The sequence below is a fragment of the Miscanthus floridulus genome, chromosome 5 (genome assembly GCF_019320115.1).
Source record: "Miscanthus floridulus cultivar M001 chromosome 5, ASM1932011v1, whole genome shotgun sequence".
In the NCBI taxonomy this organism is placed as follows: domain Eukaryota; kingdom Viridiplantae; phylum Streptophyta; class Magnoliopsida; order Poales; family Poaceae; genus Miscanthus; species Miscanthus floridulus.
The window spans coordinates 138,875,613-138,896,806 of record NC_089584.1 but is presented as its reverse complement, the minus strand read 5'-3'; the positions used below and the strand labels follow the sequence as shown (position 1 = coordinate 138,896,806).

Here is a 21,194-nt window from a genome sequence, read left to right as displayed (position 1 = left end):
ATAGAGCAAACAAAGGCCGCATATGCTATGCTTGTAGAAGAAAAGGGCATCTAAGCTATGAATGCCCAAATGGTAACTCACTTAAGCTGAACATATTTGTTTATAATGATATGCTTAGGAAGACCACAAATGGAGTTATCATTAGCAAGATGATATGTTCACCATAAACTAGTGCTAAAGCCATTTGGGTGCCTAAGCACTTGTTGACTAACTCAAAAGGACCCAACAAGAGTTAGGTATCAAAGTGTACTTAGGTTAATGATGTAGGTACTTGGTAATGAGATGAAGGCTTCGGGGTGGTTGAGCAAGTAAATTAAAAATATTCACTCAATCTATCAATCAATTCTCATCATAATCTTCTATATGGTTGACCCAAAGATAATTTAATGAATGTATCATCTACTTTATCCTCACCATTGGTAATAAGTACCTAAACCTTATAGGTTAGCCACTTTATTTGTTTTGTGCTCAATAGGGTCACAAATAGGTATATTTGTGAAATATTAAAAGTGACTAATTAATTTCACTTAAAATTTATCATGTTTGCCATATGATGCTTTTGATAGCTCTCTAGTAGAGTATTTTATTTGTTGAATTGCAGGTGTATAATAAATACTAGATCTAAAAGTAGAATCACAAGCAGCGAATTAATTGTGTCTGTCCTGCACCTACCGGACGTGTTCGGTATTGCAGAAACCAGAACACTAATAGGATTATAGCTGAGTCTTTGATCCATATATTTTCATGTATCCTCAATTTACTTAGAAGCTTGTGGTTTACCAAATCTAAGTGGATTGTGAGCATCTCTTATACTCAAATTTAATTATGGCAAATTATTTGGTTGTGGTTCAAAATAGAAAATTGACTCCCAAATTCTTAATAGAATGAAGTGCTAGATAAAAGTCATTCAAATTACTTAAAGCACTTATTTAGGGAGAGCTCAGTTTCTATTTTGCAACTTTGTGGACTAACAAATTTTTCTAGCAATCTTTGTAGTCCTTTGGATGAAAATGTATCTAGCATGATTATTTGGTAATTAAGGTCAACATAAAGATTATCATGCTATGTATCCTCTTAGTGTTGTTCTTGTGGACTCAAGGCAAAGGTATGTATTTACATACATGCATTGTAAGTGCATCTAAGGCCCTTTATATGTTAGAATGTGCATTTGAGTGACATAGGAGAGTTTTTTTTCAAAACCCATAACTAGCATGTGTAGGTGGTGTGAATTTGAAAAACTATTTGAATCTTGGTCTTTGTGACCTAGCCTTGCCATGTGATGATTATAGCTCTCCTTGATTGTTTGATTAGCTAATCACACATGGCATGGCTTTCTTAAGTCCACAATCTACTATGTCTCACATTCTCTCTCTCTCAAGTTATCAAAATCTATATATGCCAAATATTTAATAAAGAGAAGTGACACTCATGGCATTTGGATAAGAAATGTATTTACACCTTATTTGGATCAAGGACATACATGTTTTTTGATCAAGAAATAATAGTGTAAGGGATTGGAAGAGAGAAAATATCTTATGGAACATCTTGGGCCAGCCCGCATATACCAGATATGTCCGGTATGCTACCGGACGTGTCCGATATGAGCGTGGCTATAAAACTAAGCGTACCTCTTCGGCCCAGTTCCGAGGCCCAGTCTTTCTTTTCATCCCTTTGCCTAGCAGCGTCGCCGCTCTCCCCACACTCGCCCTCACCGTCGGCCATGCCTCCTCGCCCTCGCTCTTCCTTGCCTCCTCTCCGCGAGCCCTCTATCCTTCGGCTCTCCCTCATCCACTACCGCAACAATGGGGTGTTGGCTCTCTGCTGGACCCATTGCCACCCCCATTGTCATCTTTGTTCACGCCAAGCAAGGAGAAGAGGAGAAGGAAGAAGGATTGGAGTACACCTACAGCAAGGATCAAGGATCTTCACCGTGGATTTGAAATCAATTTCGTGTTCTTCTTTCTAAGTATTTCAAATCCTGAAACCCGTCCGATCTACTCTTTAGTGCCTCAATTATAAATTCATTTGGTCAAGATGCTGCATTGGATGTCCAGAAGGCATGGTTAAAATTTGGATTGAATTGAAGATGAGATTGAAGAGGAGCCCCTGTTAGGGTTGCTGGGCACTCATACCGGACATGTCTGGTATGTGCCAATAGTGCAGGTTCAGCTGCAGCCTCAACTCAATACTCGTTGATTATTGGTTATATATATATGATTGTTTGTCTATATTAATTTTGCAAACCTTGACCATGGATGGGATAGGTGATTGCGAGATTTTGGATAAATAATTGTATAAATATAGACAATGATTTAAGAAATGTTGCTTGGACATGTATCTAAGATTCTTTGCAAATCTTGTTGGATATAGGGCAGCTGACACGAGTGGAAGACAGGAGCCCAGATCCAAGCACAGGCATGATCCAGCACTAGAGAAGTATAAGAAGGCGAGATAGGAAATGCATCCAGGATTCGAGCCGACCAGCAGGAGGTCCACTAGGGCAGCCTCTAGTGCAGCACCTCAGTATGCAGAGGGGGTGAAAGCTCTAGTTTGGTTTTGGTAAATTGATGAAACCCTAAGTGCTAACCTAGTTTATCAAGTGATCATGACATAGGTAGCACACTTCAAGTAGAAGAAGCTAATGAAGATCATAACATGACAATGGTGATAGCATGGAGATGATCAAGGGCTTAAACTTGAAGAGAAGAAAGAGAAAAACAAAAAGCTCAAGGCAAAGGTATAACTTGTAGGAGCTATTTTGTTTTGGTGATCAAGACACTTAGAGAGTGTGATCACATTTAGGTTTGATAGCCGTACTATTAAGAGGGGTGAAACTCGTATCGGAATGCGGTTATCAAAGTGCCACTAGATGCTCTAACTTATCGCAAGCTCGGCGGGATTCGGCGCTTTTGGAAAAATGAAATGTCTATTTTCTATTGCGCCGGATGCAAAATTCTTAGTGGTTGGCACATTTGAGCAAGGGTGAAGAAGTTAGAGTTGAAATGGAGTTGGTCGAAATGATGCTGGCGTCGATCTACTGACCGGACGTTGGGTCACTCAGCGATCGGACGCTGAAAGGCTGCGTCCGGTCGAGCTGTCAGACGGCACAGTAGGCTAGGGTTGAGCACCGAACGCTGGCTGCGTCCGGTCAAGGTGGACCGGACGCGTCCGGTCGAAAAAACATGTCTCGGGGAGCTTACTGGAAACGACCGGACGCTGGGGCTTCAGCGTCCGGTCAGTTTTGACCGGAGCATCCGGTCAGCTTCATAGCCGTTGGAATCTGACGAACAGCGTTTGAAGGTGATGACACATGGCGTCCATCGGGCGACCGGACGCTGAGGGCCAGTGTCCGGTCAGTTTGACCGGAGCGTCCGGTCAGAGCGCGTTTTGCCCAATGAAGGGGTATAACGGCTCTATTTGATGGGGGCTCTATTTATAGCCCCATGGCCGGTTCAAGGGTAGTCTCTTGCACATTTTCATTGACATAGCAACCTTGTGAGCCTAGCCAAAGGACTCCCACTCATCTACATCATTGATTCATCATCATAGTGAGATTGGGAGTGATCCAAGTGCATTGCTTGAGTGATTTCATCTAGAGGCACTTAGTGATCGTGTTTCGCTGCGGATTTTGCTTGTTACTCTTGGTGATTGCCGCCACCTAGACGGCTTGGAGCAGCGAGGATCGTCGAGCGGAGGAGGTGATTGTCTCCGGCTCCGATCGTGGTGATTGTGAGGGGTTCTTGACCTTGTCCCCGGCGGAGAGCCAAAAGGTACTTTAGTGAATTGCTCGTGGCTTGTGTGATCCTCATCTTGTGTTGGTTGTACGGCATCCTATTGAGGGTTTGGCGTGTGAAGCCAATTAGCGCGTGAACCTCCAAGTGAGTGAATCACCACAACGAGGACTAGCTTGCCGGCAAGCAAGTGAACCTCGGTAAAAAAACATTGTCTTCATCATTGATTCCGAGGTGATTGGTCTTCATTGTTATTCATCTTTGTGATTGATTGGTTCTTCATCTACACGGCAGTATAACTATCCTAACCACTCTCTTTACTTTACCGCAAACTAGTTGACAAGCTCTTTAGTGTAGCTAGTTGTAAGAGCTTGCTTGCTTGGTTGGTGTGGCTCTTTAGTTAGTCTTTGAGAGCACACTAACATAGGATAGTGTCTTTGCTATTGTATGAATAGACACTATCTAAACTAGAATTGTGGTAGGTGGCTTGCATTTTAAGTAGGCTAGTGCAACACTCGCTTCGCCTCATAATTGTCTAACCATTTGGTTAAGTGTTGTTGTAGAAATTTTTATTAGGCTATTCACCTCCCCTCTAGCCATTAGGACCTTTCAGGGGGTCAGGGAGCTCTTCTTCTAATACTGACACTGATGAGTTCAGAGTGGAGTCCAGAGAAGATAGAAAGAGGAAGAGCACTAATAGAGGCTCATAAGGTGATAGCTCAGATGAGGAGCAGGAGATTGAGGAGGAGCAGGCAGTACCTCCAGCTCAGCACCAACCTGGTCAGGGTATGCATTATGGTCTTCTTGAGACATGTCTACCCAATGTGCCATCATATGTTTCTAGGGTTGACTACAGGGGAATGGGCATGACCAGGAAGGCTAGAGATGAGAGAAGAGTAGATCTGAGAAGCTTACCTAAGGTTCAGTATGATCACCGCTTCTAGACAGTTTTTCACTTAGACTTCTACTCTAGTGTTATCCTCACTAGGAACCTAGTGATTGCCAGGTCTCAGTGGATAGACTGGCAGTACGTTAGAGAGTTGAAGAAGGCCTCAGTTGATCATGCTATTGCCATTTGCCAGCGCATAGGAGTTTATGAGATCTTGAAGTTCTAGCATGACTGGAACACAGAGGTAGTAGCTCAGTTTTATGCTACTCTGTTCGTTGAGGAGGATGAGAGGTGGATGCACTGGATGCTTGAGGGCCAGTGGTACAGTGTAGATTATGAAGTGTTTACCGCTCAGCTTGGCTTCGTAGAGGATGACCTCCAGAGAGATAGGATTCACACCGAGCAGGTGTTACCCCTTGAGCAGCTTGCCTATATGTATCCACCAGGAGGTGAGAGAGGAGTAGTGGGGAAGGTTCTAGGTCTTCACCCTACCTATAGATACCTGGATAGGATGTTCAGGAAGACTATTGACTGCAAGGGTGGAGACAGGGGGCAACATTGTAGATTATTCTAGGAACCTACTCCATAGGATGGCACCTGATGCTCGGCCCTTCAACGTGTTTGACTTTATTTGGTTCGAGATTAGGAGTGTGGGAGAGAGGCCCCTCAAGGGCTATGGTTTTCCTCCTTATATCATGTATATGATTGAGCAGGTGATAGAGCACACATTTGAGTATGATAAGATTCACAAGGCTCTAAAGATTATTGCAGACTTGCCTGAGACAGGGTTACCTCTAGCAGGTCTAGGAGGAGCAGCAGGTACAACTAAGGCAGATGCACCTAAGAGTGGTGCAGCAGCAGGAGCTTCACCTCCACCATGTGCTCCTTCATGTTCTTCTTCACGCCATGGCAGTCCTCCCTCGCCTATCCGTGGGCTTTTCAGCTCCATATTTGGGATGTGCCGGGACATCCAGACTAGGCAGCAAAAGGAGAGGGAGGCTAGGAGGAAGGATACTCAAACCTTGAAGCAAATTGCTTCTAGGCTTGAGCTTGATCCTCCTAGGTCTCCACTATCAGATGAGGCAGCTAATGAGCCTGAGACTAAGGAGCAGCAGCAGGCCAGATACGACAGAGAGTATGCTGAGTTCCTTCAGAGACAGCAGCAGCAGGCACCTATGCACCCTGACACTCTACCACTTTAGGCTCGTGTGCCTACTCACTCTCAGCCATGTCCCAGTACTATAGACAACTATGCTTCAGATTGGTGGAGTGACCTCACAGGTGGTGGCGGCTACTATGGGTCTAGTGGCTATGACCCGTCTGGTGCGGGTGGTTCTCGTCCAGCCGGTGTTACATGATCAGATGATGAGGATGATGGTAGAGATGAAGATGATGATGAGTGATCTCAGCTTTCAGTGATAGCTTGTAGCCCCTTTGTCCTTAGTATGTCATTGTTGGACCTTTGTGGTGATAGATAACAAAGGGGGAGAGAGACTGATTAAAGCTTTAGGATAGTTTCATTTACTTATCTTTGTACCTAAAGATATGTACTGTAGGCTATAGTTTCTTGTTTTTTGAGCTTCATTGATGTATCTTGGATTTGAGATAGATTGTATCATGTGAAAGATGAGACTTACTTATACTTTATCTATGTATCTCTTGAGACATGATCTTTATTTATATATTAGTGGCTTGTGGACTTGAGAAAATTTGTAATGAGTGCTATGTGACAGACATGTGTTGTATTTATTCTCATAAGGACTATGCATGCTAGAATGCAAATATTTGATGTGATGCCTTTATATTTATTTTTATGTGATATATCTTGTCATATGCATCACGGTTTCACTTTATCACACACACATGCACCCCACGGATGCAATAATTTAGGGGGAGTCTCCTATATGTTTTAGTATGTGCAATTGACATTTGAGGTCATTTTGTGAATTCTAATCATAAGCACATATTAAGGGGAGTCTCTCATAAATCATTAAACCCAAAAGTTTAAATATTTATATTCTTTTATAAGCTTTAATCAAGTTGTCATTAATCACCAAAAAGGGGGAGATTGAAAGTGCATCTAGCCCTTTAGTGGGTTTTGGATGATTGAATGACAACATGATTAAAGAACTAACCCGTTTGCTAAGTGTGGACAGGTAATAGATTATCTCATAGGTACTTAATGAAAGCCAAAATGATGTGTTGTTGTATAAACAATCTAGTTCAAGCACAAGACAACAATGCAAATGGAATTCATGCAAATGGCTTGTTTATTGTGGGATTTCTATGTACTATGTAAAAGCAAGCTTATAATGATTAATTAATGAGACATAAGGGATTGCATATGGATTGGTCTCATATTTGAAGCTTGCTAAATTAAAATGAAAAAGATAACAATACATGAATGGATGATTCAACACAAGATGTGACTTGATGGCTTGAGATGGTGAAGATAGCAAGGAAAGGCTTCGAGGTACTAAGCAAGGGTGAAGGGCAAGCGACGGCTTGGTGGCCGAAGAACCTAGCTAGGGTGAAGAAGGAAGTACTTGCATTTAGTTGAGGTACTAATCAAGCTATGATGGCCACGTTTATATAGATGATCAAATCACTATTGGAGTGTTTGATGGAAGTGACTTGATATATTTTGGAGTTATTCATATTTGATGAATGGAATCAAGTCATGTGCTCAAGATGGCTATGCTCAAGTGTAAAGATCAATATCAACATGTTGGCACCCTTATTTGAAGATTGAAAGAGACGGCATTAATTCAAAAGAGATCAACTCAAGTGGTATAAATTCATTTTTCCTTTTATCTTGAGTTTAATAGGTATGCCGTACTATTAAGAGGGATGCATCATGTTGATAGATAATGTTTCATAAGTGCTCAAGCCAACCCATGTGAGTTTTGAGTATTTGAGCGACAAAAGAGCTAACGTTATTTTTGCTGGTCTAGCAATACCGGACGTGTCCGGTATTTTACCCAGCAGTGGTAAAATTGTTGTTCTCAGGTTGGTTCGTCGGGAGTTCCGATGTAAGTCGGGAGTTCCGACGGTCGGGAGTTCCGGCAAGGGTCGGGAGTTCCAACGTCTCGCACTTTAACTGACTTAGAGGGTTCGCTATCCTGGTCATACCGAACGTGTCCGGTATGCATGACCAGAGGCCAACGGCTAATTTTCAAAGGCCTTGAGGGTCGAGAGTTCCGATGTGAGTCGGGAGTTCTGACGGTCGGAAGTTCTAGCATGAGTTGGGAGTTCCGACACCTCACATATTTTAACTCAGTTACATGGTTTTCAAATTTGCTGAGGGTCGGGAGTTCCGACACGAGTCGGGAGTTCTAGCATTCATCGGGAGTTCCGGCACCTCACATTGTCACTGTAACTTAGTTACCGTTGGGGCAGTGTAAGTCATACTAGCAATGGCTATAAAACGCCTAGTTTTTCAAAGGGGGCTATAAATACCCCCAAGCCTCCACCTTTGGAGGCTGCTGATTCTGCTGATACACACACATATTTTTGAGCCTTGCCAACTCTCTCAACCCTCTCTTAGTGAGTGATTGGTCAAATTTGCCTAATCAAATTGTGAGTTGAGTGAAATTCAAAATGAGAGCAATCCAACCACTTGAGCACTTGTGCATATTGTTAATCTCGTGATTCGTATTTGTTACTTTTGGACTCTTCAGTTCTAAATGGCTAGGCATCGCCGGAGAGCACCCGAGAGATTGTGGTGTGCCTCGGAAAGTTTGTAATGGTCGATTCCGCCGCCTCGGAATCAACTAGTGGAAGGAGGAAAAGGAGTTGGAAAAGACTCTGGCTAGAGTGACCTTCATGGTATCCTCTAGGGCTGACCTTCGCTGGGTCACCCGCAGCCCCCTCAATGGAGAGTAGGACTCAAACGAGTCCGAACTTCGGTAAAACAAATATCGTATCTCAATTCGTATTTCATTTGATATTTGTATTGCTCTAGCTCTTACGCAGGTTCTCTGTGTATATTGTCATCTCTAGTAGATACCTGCAGTTTGGTTTGAAGATAGAAATCGAAGGGAGCAAGTTTGGGGCTGTTCTGCAGAAATCGTGTATACCGGACATGTCTGGTATTCATACCGGACACGTCCGGTATTTCCTGCCTATGTTGAATATATTCATTCTCTGTTCTAACTTTGTGTTGCAGGGTTGTAGCTTCTAGATATATTCTTTATACCTTGTATAATCTGTGGCTAACTTGTGAGGGGTGGTACTACTCTTTATTTGGAGTTTTCATTTTGGAAACTCCCTTTACTAATCATTTCCGTATTTAAAGGTGTTAATTTTTAGAAACGTCTATTCACCCTCCTCTAGGCGGCATCCTAGATCCTTTCAATTGGCTTGCTGGGCTGGGCGAGCTCCTCGTTTTCTATGTCAGCCAGGCGAGGCGAAGCATTGCCAAGAACCAAACGTGCCCTACGGGTCTCGTGAACCACGCTTACGTCATCCAATTTTGTTATGCATGAGTAGAAATTTTATCATGTGTTAGTTAGGACCTCTACAAAGCCACCAATGGCTCTAACAACAAATCTTGGATCCAACATGGTAGCTATGGCTTCTAGATATAATGCATTGAGAAACCCCTTACGTGGATTGCCATAGTTTGCTTGAGACCGTAGAAAATAGATGCCATCACCCAAAGTGCATAGAGGTCTCATTGTAGGACAGTATTGGCACTAAGGCCTTCTGCAATGTGTAGCTAAAGTGATGCCCATAATAGAACGAGAAGATTTGGGCATCACTCGAAAGTCAAAACACTGCAGCCATCAATGCCCGCCGTTTGGAAAACTAGGAGCGGCACAAGTACATGCGGCGGTGCCATCTTCGTTAAAAATTGTTTTAAACGCGAGAGTCTGATTGCCACTCAATGAGAAACAAAGAACGAGCAACAGCTTTACCTTTCTCTTAATATATCACATGGGGTCCCTAGCGATGCTGCATGGCGCACACACACTGTGGCCTTGTCGGCGTGATGCAAAAATCTGCTCTGTGGACTCGATTACTTTTAGGCATCACTCCACACTTTGGAGCTCCTAGGGGCATCATGATTGTAGGAAATAAAGGAATCTTAAGCTTCTTAGTATTGACTACATACACTACATAATAGTGATCTTATACACAGCCCTAGTCTCACAAGTTTTAAGACTGATCCCAAGATTAGGGTTTAGCCTCAAGGAATAAAAAAGTCGGTGAGGAAAACACATGCACGAGAGGCAGGCAAGTAGGTTCAGCGACAGCGTGCCACCGGACCGTGTGGATGGACTGCTGTGGTGGTGGCATCTTGTTGTGGACGACAGCAAGAGCTTTTCTACACTCATGCGCGCAAAAGGCGGAGCTTAGTTGAGAAGGTGGGTCATGCCCCTCCCCTCTTGTTCACCTAATTCTACTAGATAAACAGTAATTTTAGCATTGTTTATGGTTATTATAGTTTAGTTTAGCTAGACCGACCCCTCCTATTTGCTTTCTCATGCTCCGCCTCTACTTGCGTGGACAAATAATGATGGGTTCCTACGTGGGTGTCAAACGGGCGACACCGACGGTGGAAGTCTCCACTGCAAGCGAGAGACGAGGGACCTCTGTAAGACGAGATCTGGCGCTTATAGCATGCGGGACACATATTTAAGGCCTCTAGAAGCCTTAGAGCATCTCCACCGGTCTTTCTAAAATGTACTCCCTAAATTATTATTTGGAGAGTCATTTGAGTAAAATTTTTGTTTTATTTATTTTTTTATCTTTCAACAACTTTTATATATCTTGTGCGCACTCTAGAGAGTCATCCTCGTTCTCAATCTTTGACTAGCGAGAAATCTGGAATAGAGAATATATATTTAGAGATTCAATTAAAAAGACTTTTAGAGGATTTTTTTACCAAAATTTTATTCATATAAATTAGGAAGATAGATTAGGAAGGATGGGTTTGCTCATTCGCTCTTGATGCCCTAATGGAATCTGTTTTCCGCTCGTACATGTTGGTATGGCCGGAACGTTTGGCATTTTTCCAGTACGGGATTAAACCATTTGTATATCACTCTATCGACTTGAACTGGGCATTGCGGCCAGAACCAAGACAGATTTGATAAACTTGCTAAACCCAGTGTTTGGATATGCTAAAAATCAACATACCAGTTCTTGACAATTTCTAACATACCTATTAGCAAATGCATGTTTGATCCGATAATACTAGTTTTTAGTTGTTAACTGTTACTAGTACCTGTATCTAAAGGACCTAGTCTCTGCTCACTTCCGTGCAGAAATGGAGCCATAAATGTAAAAATTTCTTTCTGTTGCGCCGCAAATCTTACATTTTCGCTAAAATTTGATCGATTTTAAGAATTATCGGTGGAAATGAGTAGTCCACGCTACAGTAAAAAAGCCGCCGCAACGCTACAGTAAAGAGCCGCCGAGCAAGCCCGAGAATTTTCCTTTCCAAGGAGAGGCCAGCGGTATGTATTTTACCAAAATTTGGTTAATTCAAAAAAAAAAATCCGGTGGAAATTGTACACGCGAGCATGCCGTATCTGAATGAAATCCAGCCCAGTCCATGAAGAGTGCAGCATAAATATACATATTGTCAGTTATAAACAAGCCGGATTCTGATTTAAATGTCGCCAATTAAACATTCCCGCTTATACTACCGATCCAATTGGCGTAACTGAAAGGGAGATCCTCTTCCTCTGCGAAAGTCACAGCTCACACGCGGACACGCCACCGATGGTAGAAGATGAAGAACACAGGCATATCCAAGCACGGCAAGCATGCACTGCAACAACTGCTAGCTTACGCATAGCTCCTTCAATATACCATAACCCGGTGCATATGCCACACCGTATTACATTACAAGCACAAACTTTGATATCACACGCCTAATCTTACTTTGTTGCGCACACGCGCTGCTATACTTATTTATTCTAGTATGTATATATCGTCTCTGATCGAGACCGGCACAATCAAACTGTCATCAGTACAACCCAATCGATAATAGTACAAGCAAACATCAAACAGTAGTAGTATGTCATCTTGGCAACGTATACTTACGTGCCAGTTGCTGTGTGTGGTACGACGCCGAGATGGCTCAGTCTGTCACTGGGAGGAGGTGCCCCTGGAGATGAGCGCGCGGCGGGGCTTGCGCGCCGGGTTGGGCGAGGTCTTGACGGGGAAGGACGCCTCCATGGCGATGCCGCAGAGGCCGCCTTTGCCGTTGCCGCGCTGCATCCGGATGTAGCCGCCCTCGCCCCAGGAGGGGCCCCACGAGTTCTTGACGATCCAGTAGGCCGTGCCGTCGTCGCTGACGCCGTAGCCAACCGCGGCGACGCCGTGGTCCAGGTCCGTGCCGCAATCGCCAGTGAACACGCCCTCCGAGTAGAACTGGAACGCCTGGCCACCCGCGTCGATGGCCACGGACACCGGCTGGTTCGCCACGGCCTTGGCCAGCGCGTCCTCGCTGCCGGTTGGCACCATATGGTGGCCGTCGATCGACACCACGCGCCCGCGCCGGGCCCGCACGCTGTCGCAGGTGCCGTTGGAGGCGTGGTACGGGTACGCGGACTCGGTGGTGATGCCGCCGTAGGACTTGATGAACTCGAAGGCGTTCTCCATGAGCCCGCCCTGGCACCCGTTCTCGTCCGTATCGCAGTCGATCAGCTCCTGCTCCGACAGCGACACCAGGCTCCCCGTCCGGATCGCGTTGATGCCCTCCACGGCCACCACCGTGGAGAAAGCCCAGCAGCTGCCGCAGTGGCCCTGGTCCTTGACGGCGGTCACCGCGCCCTCCTTCCGCCAGTCCACGGACCGCGGCAGGTCGGTGACGTCGTCGTACATGAACCCCGGCACGGCCGGCGCCGCGGGGGACTCCGCCCGGCGGAGGTCGTTGATGCGGGAGTCGGCGAACGTGGAGCGGAACTCCTCCCGGCCCATGTCGCCGAAGCGGTTCAGGCGGAGGCGGTAGGGTCGGTCGCCGCGCTTGTTGTGCGCGTGGATGAAGCGCACGTTCTCCTTGAAGGTCCCGAACCGGCGGCCCTTCTCGCCGTGGTGCCGGTGCACCCGGTGGTGCGTCTGCCACCGCTCGTACAGGTCCCACAGCGCCTCGTCCGACGCCAGGTCCCGCTCGTCGAACTCGATGGCGCGGCACAGCTCCACCGCCGACACGACCACCAGGGCCACAAGGAGAAGCGCCTTAGCGAGCTGCGCCATCCTGCTAGTGCTTGCAACCTCCTAGCACTAGCACCCTTGTGTTGTGTTACTAGTGGCTGGCTGTGCTAGCGACTGGGGAGCTCGATCACTCGGCTGTTGGAGTGTGAGCTGATGGGTTGGGACGAGAAGGGAGGAGCCGTATTTATAGCGCGGAGCCGGCGAGAGGCGCCTTGCCGCCTTTGCCTTTGCGGCGGGAACGATTTGATTTGAATTGATGGCGGTAACAGAAAGCGGGGGGAGATGGTGACAGATTCAGCTCGGGAGTTGAGGCCGAGACCGGCCGATGGCTGCGGCTGTGCGGCAGCAAGTTGGTTGCCTCGGCTGGGCTCTTGGGCTGCCCACTGGGGCGTCGAAGATTCAGGCTAGATTCATCCGCGTCTCCTTCCATGGATCGTTCGCGTCCGGTGCCTTCGTGGTGGGGGTGGCCGATCCGGGCCGGCCGTATTGATATGTGTGCAGCAGTTTTATGGATGCTACTCGGTAGCCATGTGTGATGGCCGTCGAGGAGATCACTGATCACAGGCGGCGTTAATGGCGGTGGTCGCTGAGGCCGAGGAGCTACGAGTACTATGAATCTATGGTTGCAAGTCGGTTGCGATAAGGATTCTGGGCGTTGTGACTGCGGTACAGGGACAAGATTGCGTTCCCATGCTCTACAGATTCTTGGACGTTTTCACGCCTTCTTAGGAGAACTGAATAGTGAATACCCAAGTTACGTGTAGGTGTAGAGTGTAGTTTTAGCCAGACGCCCAGCAATACACATTACGGCGACGCAACTCTCAAAAGTCTCGGTTGATGGCCAAAAAAAGAAAGAAAAAAGACAGTAACCGGAAGTGGTGACGCCTTCTTCTGAAATTTTCACTGTCAATTGATGCATAAACCCCCCGCGCAGTGCTAACGGTTGGGCAGAAACCTTCGAGGTTAAGTCGTTGTGCTTGAACAGAAATACCGGAAAGGGGAAAACGAACTCGTCAGAAGTGCGTGTCCTGCTTCACGGGCCTCCATACCAGTTTTCAGGGTTGGTCAGCAGATGTTCTCTTGTGGGATCTCCAGCATGACGCTGACGCGCCAGGCAGGCAATCTCAAGCCTTGGTAGCAACATGCCCAAGCCGGTAGGCGGCAGCTAACATCAAACACAGATCTACGACAGCAAACGAACCCTTCCGTGTTCACGTGGCAACAGACAGTCTTAGAATTAGCCTAGAGAAACTCTGGGATCAAACAGAAGAAACAGTACCACCAAGGCAAAAGGGTTAGACAGATCTTGTGCTTACCATAATTAAGACATCATCCAGCAAAAGATCAACGAACGACAGGCAACCAACTATATCCGCCTGTTTACCAAGTACGGGGCTACGGGCAAGGATAATTATATGAGAATTAGTTAATGTCTTAATGATAACCAAATTACTGAAAGGGACCAACCAAATTGTGGGCTCATTAGAACCCGTTTAACTACCAACTAATGGAACTGTGAGCAGAGACCATCAGGGGTTCTGGGAGCTAATGGAATGTACAAACTGTCTTCTATTCCTTCCACGACTACTGTAAGTTGCTGCTGCTTTGCCTCACTTCTTTGCTTTCGCTTTCTTGGCTGGCATGCCTGCATGGCCTGTCCTGCGCTTGTGGCGGCTGAAATCAGAGACGAACCTGAATGTCTGCCCGCACTCTGGTTCAGGGCAAACATAGGGCCTGTCACCCGTGTGAACCCTCATGTGCTCTGTCCTAGCCCATGGCCACTTGAACGCCATGCTGCAGCCCTTCCACGGGCATTTCAGTGGACGGTCATCGGTGTGAACCTTGCGGTGCTGCAGCAGATACTTGTGCGAGAAGAACTTCCTGCAACAGCCCTTCTCTGGGCAGATATCATTCTTATGCAGAGACAGCGCCTGTTTTGTGCCAAAACTCATGGAACAGCCTTCAATGTCGCACGCATACTCTTCCTTGCGCTTTGGAGAACTTGGGGGAGCCCTTCCTCTGTATCTAGATTTCTCCATTTGCTGCTTTTCTTCTATTTTAGCCCCCTTCTTATGTAAAGACAGCCGTTGTTTAGTGATAGAACATCCCTCAACATCATATGGCTGCTCTTCTTCATCCTCCTGAGAAGCTGGACTAGGAGACTTTCGCTTTTCTGCTCTAGTTTCCTTTGTTTTCTTCTTCGCGTCTACTTTAGTCTTTTGACTTAGTGATTTTGCTCTTGAACGGCCAGCAGGGTTATCTTTGTCATCTTCAACCTTTGACTTTGGACGGTTAGCTGAGCCATTATCCTCTTCTTCCATCTTTGATTTCAACATGCTTTTCTTATTGGCAATCCTAGAGCTACTGCGGAATACCATCCCAGCAGGTGCAGGGAAGGAGGCTTCTGAAGGACCTTTTAGTGCTTCCGAAATGACCTTTTCAGTATGTTTTAGCTTCTTGGTATTTGCTTTCTCCACATGTTCTTTCTCCTTGCTTATTTTTTCTAGAACTGTTCTGCTCTTTATCTTCTGTGTGGAGGCTTCAGCAGTACCTTCTAATGATTTGGAATTGTCCTCTTCAGTAAATTTTGGCTTCTTGACATTAGCTTTCTCCAATGGTTCTTTCTCCCTCTTGCTTGTTTTTCCTTCGATTGCTCTGCTGCTACTCTTTCTTGTGGAGGCTGCCTCTCTACTTGAATCTTCAACAGGTTCAGCATTGGATTTCTGATCAGAAGGGAAGGTTTCATCAATTTCTTCCGGCTCATGAATTTTGATTCTGTCAGCCAGGTATGGATGAACCTGGTTTGACATCCATACTTTCCCACACCACCTGCCAGCCAAGACTATTTTCTTTGCCCGGACTTGCCTTCTGGAATAAGTCTTCAGCTTTACTGGTGAGTCATTGGGAGAACCGTAGCCAAATGCCTCATAGATAACTCTATTGTATGGCACTTGCATGTTGTATAAAGGAGACTTAGCAAGATTAGCACTATAGTAAAGATTAATGCCCAGTTTTACAGCCCAATCACTATTTGTTGGTATTGCTTCCTCATCCCGCACAACTTCCTGTATCTTCTCCCTACCCTCGATAGTGGCCTCTTTGAAAAGAATATCCTTCCAATCATACTCAAATTTCATTTCTTCAGCCAGCAATTTTGCTTCTACTTCTATTCTGGGATATTCTGTACAAATGATAACAAATATGTCATTTAAGGTTTTGAGAACCTAGGAAGCAGTGGTCGTTATTTGGTAATTATTATGATCTGGAGCAATGAAGGTCTGAACCTACTTATTCTCACTTCACCAAAGCTAATGAGAGTATAATGTGCCCTCAAATCAGAAAGGATGATAATGTAGGACAATATGTCCAATGGCACATGTGTTAATGTATTCAAAGTGTAATAGTTTGGTCAATGATGAACTCATGCACTCTCGAAGATCATGAAGCAAGTGCTCATAATGGTTGATAAAAAAAGGAACATATTGCATTGCATTAGAAAAGGGTAACGACTGAGGAAGCCTAGTGACTGACCCGGACGGCATAAAAGAAAAATATTGGCACCACCAATAGCTTGAAGTTGCTTCTCGACCTCAATAGCATGTTCAAGACAAAATACATGCATTCTTGATGAATCCTTATCAGGTTTCACAACTGATGTAACTAAGTTGTTCACCATAGTCGTAGAGCCTCTGTTGCTGTCCATACAGATTGTAGCACTGTTATGGCTAACATGATAATCTGTGCCACAAGGACTCTCCGTTGAAGTCTTGTTTGAGCTTGATGGTTCACACTGAACCTTCTTATGCATCTCTGAATATATATCTTTTGGTTGAAAACCTTCAGAAAGCACCATCTTAAGTAGATCCTTATTTCTAGTGCGAACACCTTTTGGTCCATTCAAGGTGTTTGAGTTACCAATACACTTTGAGCTCTGGGAGGTTGGTCCTTGTTGACGTTCTTTACTACTTGAGGACACCTTTGTTCCATCACAATCACCATTATTTGAAGTATTGGGTTGTGATTCAAATGTGTGATTTATTAATTCGTTGGAGACATCAGGGACCTGATTTTTTTTGTTCATAACATCTTCATCAGAATCTGATGGATCTCCATAAGCTGATACCAAAAGATCAAGAGCAGAATGCCCATTGAGAGGCGCAGCATCAGCATCAGAAATTATACTATTGCCATTCATTTCAGAATCTGATCCTGCATGTTGATTAAAATTACATACATGTATCAGATGCAATTTGAAATATGAAATAAACTATAAAGTTCAACTACTACACTAGGAACACTGCACCTTCCACAGGCTCCTGCATTTCTTGCTGTGTTTAAGTGTCTATGATGGCGAAATGCATGCAGATAGACTAATATCACAGGGAGAGGAACCAGACATAAGATACGCATCATAAACTATTCAATTCCATGACAAGAAAATGAAAGGAAATAACTCAGAACTAAAACACCAGAGGTTGAACTAAAGGTCTTTCAGAATTCACCAATGGGAGAAGAATTAATACAGCATGTGTCCAGTGTCAATTGAAAGAGTATGACTTAGTAAAATTCCACCAGTTGTCCTCCCACCTTGTGATGCATATATATGATGTTCTCCAGAACTAGCAAGTCGATCGTTGATCAAACTAGAATCAGCAGTCATCAACCATTTTGCTGCACACTCCCTTGGTTTGATCACTGCCACACATGAAAAACTCAAAATCCCGCAAGTGACACAGGATAATAAACCCTGGTCTAAAAGCCCAGCAGCACTGTAAATATCCCCCTTGTCACATTCTGCATTATGTGCATATGATGAGCCAGACACGTTTGCACAGTCATGTATGCACGTTGTAGGTGGGACTGTCTTTCCCGAGCAGATTGACAATGAAATTTTGTTGGATGACGACAATTCCCAGTTCTTGTCAGCCCCATCCATTGGTACGCATCTTGAGTCTTTCGGAGCTTCTGTCTTACTGCACTGGTCATGCGATATCCTGGAATCAGTTGTTGACTGAAATTTTGAGAGCAAAGTTGATAGTGGAGAGCCATCATTGTAATTGACTGGAAGAATAATGCAAGGAGACCCATCACTTAGAAAATGACCAAGTAGTTTATTGTCTTCAATAACATTTTGCACAAATATCTTTTTGATCAATTGGTCCCCTTCACTTTTCTTCTTCTCCTTCAATCTACAGCTTCGTGGTTCCATAGCTCCATTTGATGGATCCCTAGAAATGTACAAGTTTAAGCCAAATCAAATAAAAAAGGGTCCAGATACACATGTAATGAGAGGCTTCTTGCAGCATAGAAGGACCTAGAAAAGAATGCAACTCCAATAACAGATACATGGTCACTGTAATATAAGAAAGCAGAAATCTTATGCAAATTATTGCCTCATATTGCAGAAACCCAAATGGAGATATCAGACATAGACACCACTGAGAATAGAACCTTATATAAGTAACTAATAAGATGGAAGGTCTTTATAGCACGCCCAATACTGTTGTTGATAAAATGATGGAAGTTGAACCCACGAAAAGACAAGCACTACAGCCAAATTGGGCAGTGAAATCAGTTTTTCTTTCTTTTTTGTTTCCCCAAACGGGATGCAGCAGGCCAAAAACTATCTCATAAGAAAAAAAAATCTGCACTATGAAGCATGTAAAATGTGATGAATACCTCAAGCATAATGACAGCGCAAGTTCATAGAGCAACTGATAGTGCGAAACCATGGGAGGACGATTGATGGAAGCTCTGCGGACTGCTGCCTCTTTTGCAACTCTCAACCATTCAGGAGTGGCTAAATTTGATGCTTCCCCACAATTGAACCCTGCCACATACAAAAAAAACTTCCTCATAAGCTGATCGGAAGTACTAACCACAATAGACAGCAAAGCAGTGACCAAATAACAGCCTAAGCTTACTTTTCCAATAGCATGTGATAGAGAAGGAAATCTTAATGTGGCCATATGCACATGCACTGCTACATTTCGGCAAACATGTACCTTGCATTTGCATACTACACACCAGTCTGGCAGTCTATATGGCATGGATTTACAAAGACTCAATGCAGAGTTGCATGACCAAACCTAATAGGTAAAAGGCGAAACTGAAGAACTTTACCAGAAAGGAAATAGTTCAGTTTCTGAAGAATAAATAGTTTCCTTTTATTGGCAAATGTTAAACCCAAGCGTAAATGTCCTACACTTGTCCGTTCTAAAGCTCAAACAATCCGCTGCCATTTTATTTTCTTCCGTTACACCTTGTATCCGTTACGCAACGTATCTACCATATTTGAATGTTTAAGCCAAAAAAGGAGTTTTCTTTCCCGCCATACCATTCCCTAATAAATCAGTCCACATCACATGGACATAAAATTTGCCAAACTACCTTACTGTTTAAGGCATATCTAGTTCCACAAATCTAGTGATAAAATGGGGTCACATTAAGACATTATTCGGGCAGGCATAGTTGACTAAGCAATGAGTCAGAAAAAAGTAGAATATAATGACTTAATGAGCCAGGCATTATTCTACATTGCTCTCTGCAACATAAAAAGGGAAGATTTTCATGGAGACTAGCTTTTGAGACCGCTCACCATGACTGAACCCGCTGTGATATGCTCCGGGGAAAGTAACCACGAACTCCCCTGCATTCTGAACTAATCTGTTTCGACACACAGAACCAACCGTTCATCAACGACCGAAGGTATCATAGGAAGTCATTCGGTAAAGGAAGGAAGCAGTAGAAACACCTGCAACAGGGAATCCCTGAATCCACGAGCACTTCAGGGGACATCACCGTCGTCTTATCACCCAGCATTGCAAAGGTTTCTGCACCCCAGATCAAAATTCCGAAATACAAAATCAAGCGACAGTTACAATAGCAGAGAACAGAGAAAACGATGCAATGCGGGCGCCTCACCTAAGGAGTTCACCTCCCCGCCATATCCATGGACGCGCACCACCTCCTCGAAGGCAAGTGCAGCGTCGCGCGGCACCCCGTACCACGTCTTGGGAGCCCCGTAATGCATGTAGTTGAGGCTGTGCAGGTCGTGGTCCTCAACATGCCAGGCGAACCAACTGAACATCATGCCGACGTAGAGCATCGGCGACGTGACCCCGGGCACCTCCTCCCGCAAGAAGCGCAGCAGAGAAGCGGGGCTCCTGGCGACGCCGCGCATGTTCCACGCCGTCTCGCCCACGTTCGCCGCGGGCAGCTGCGTCGGGCGGGCGGCGCAGGGGGCGAACCCGGAGCCAGGCATGTCGCTGGCGTACTCCACGACGACGGGGCGGTCGGCCGATGAGCGCCAGAAGAGCGCCTCGACGTCGAGCGGCGAGAGCTGCTTGGAGGCGGGGACGCTGAGGCGCACGAGCAGCGCCTTCCGGGAGGCGCCAGCCTTGGCCTCGAACTTGGGGAGCGTGTAGCAGTGGGAGGAGAGCCACACGGGCTTGAGCGCGGGCCGCGGGCGGCGCGGGCAGAGGCCAAGCTGCTGGTGCCGGGTGGGGAATGTCGGGGTGGGATCGTCCGGGTGGAGCGCGGCGAAGGAGCGGGAGAGGTTACCGAGCGTGGTCCGCTTGGGCGGCGGCGGGAGCGGTGGCACGATCTTGCAAATGCCGAAGGGCGCCGCGGCGGGCTCGATCTTGAGGAGGTAGGCGATGGGGTCGGCGAACTCGGCAGCGGTGGGGCGGAACTCGGGCGCCAGAGGGAGGGACTTGAGCCACGGGGGCACCGACTCCCCCTGCGAGGACGCCATGGCTGCGGGCGATCCTTGGCCGCGCGGGGATCGATCTCGCGGGCGGCGCTAATCGCACATTTGGCCGGAGCAGAGCAGAGCGGAGGAGCAGAGGAGGGCTTTTGGTTTGGGGGGCTTTGGCCTTTGGGAATTGGGAGGGGAACGGGAGTCGGGACTCGGGAGTGGAGTGGAGACTGGAGAAGGGGAGAGGGAGCGTGTGTGCCCGCTTTACGGCAACCGCTGGCGCTGCTTCGGTTGCTGATGGCGCTCCTGGAAGGGAAACGGTGCCGGCCGCGGGCGGCGCTCTCGCTGGTACACGGCAGGCGGCAGCGCCGCAGGCGCAGCGGGGCGGTTCCGGGTTTTCCGCTTACAGACAGCGGTTTGGCATTTTTGCACATAGTTTTTTTTTTCCATGAGTATATCATTGGTGGTTTTTGGTGCGTGTATTGGACTTGAGTCTTGGACCCCCGGCTTACGTGGCGTACGCCTGCGTATGTCAATGGTAGCTAATGATTGATTTGAGTGTGTGATCTCTGGTGCCGCGACGGAGAATGTTAACTGTTAAGAGTCTTTGGTTGGCTACCGCATTTTGCCAAACCGCGCTATAACTCTTATGCCTAACTTGCGGCAAGTGTTTGGTTAGCTCCTATATTTGTGGCATGCTACAAAC

At 46.0% G+C, this 21,194-nt stretch overlaps 2 protein-coding genes across 2 annotated transcripts; both read right to left on the bottom strand.

The window, feature by feature from the left end:
- Positions 1–11,721: 11,721 nt before the first annotated feature.
- Positions 11,722–12,831, bottom strand: LOC136453829 (cysteine endopeptidase Rep1-like). Its single transcript, XM_066454386.1, has one exon. The coding sequence runs from the start codon at positions 12,829–12,831 to the stop codon at positions 11,722–11,724; it is 1,110 nt and encodes a 369-aa protein (XP_066310483.1).
- A 1,316-nt stretch (positions 12,832–14,147) lies between these two features.
- On the bottom strand, positions 14,148–20,687 carry LOC136453828 (lysine-specific demethylase JMJ705-like). The gene is made up of 7 exons (XM_066454385.1): positions 19,714–20,687; positions 19,544–19,622; positions 19,388–19,455; positions 18,469–18,619; positions 17,377–18,017; positions 16,321–16,998; positions 14,148–15,970 (listed from the first exon to the last, which is right to left on the bottom strand). The coding sequence occupies exons 1-7, from the start codon at positions 20,543–20,545 to the stop codon at positions 14,400–14,402; spliced, it is 4,020 nt and encodes a 1,339-aa protein (XP_066310482.1). The 5' UTR covers positions 20,546–20,687; the 3' UTR covers positions 14,148–14,399.
- Positions 20,688–21,194: the final 507 nt, after the last annotated feature.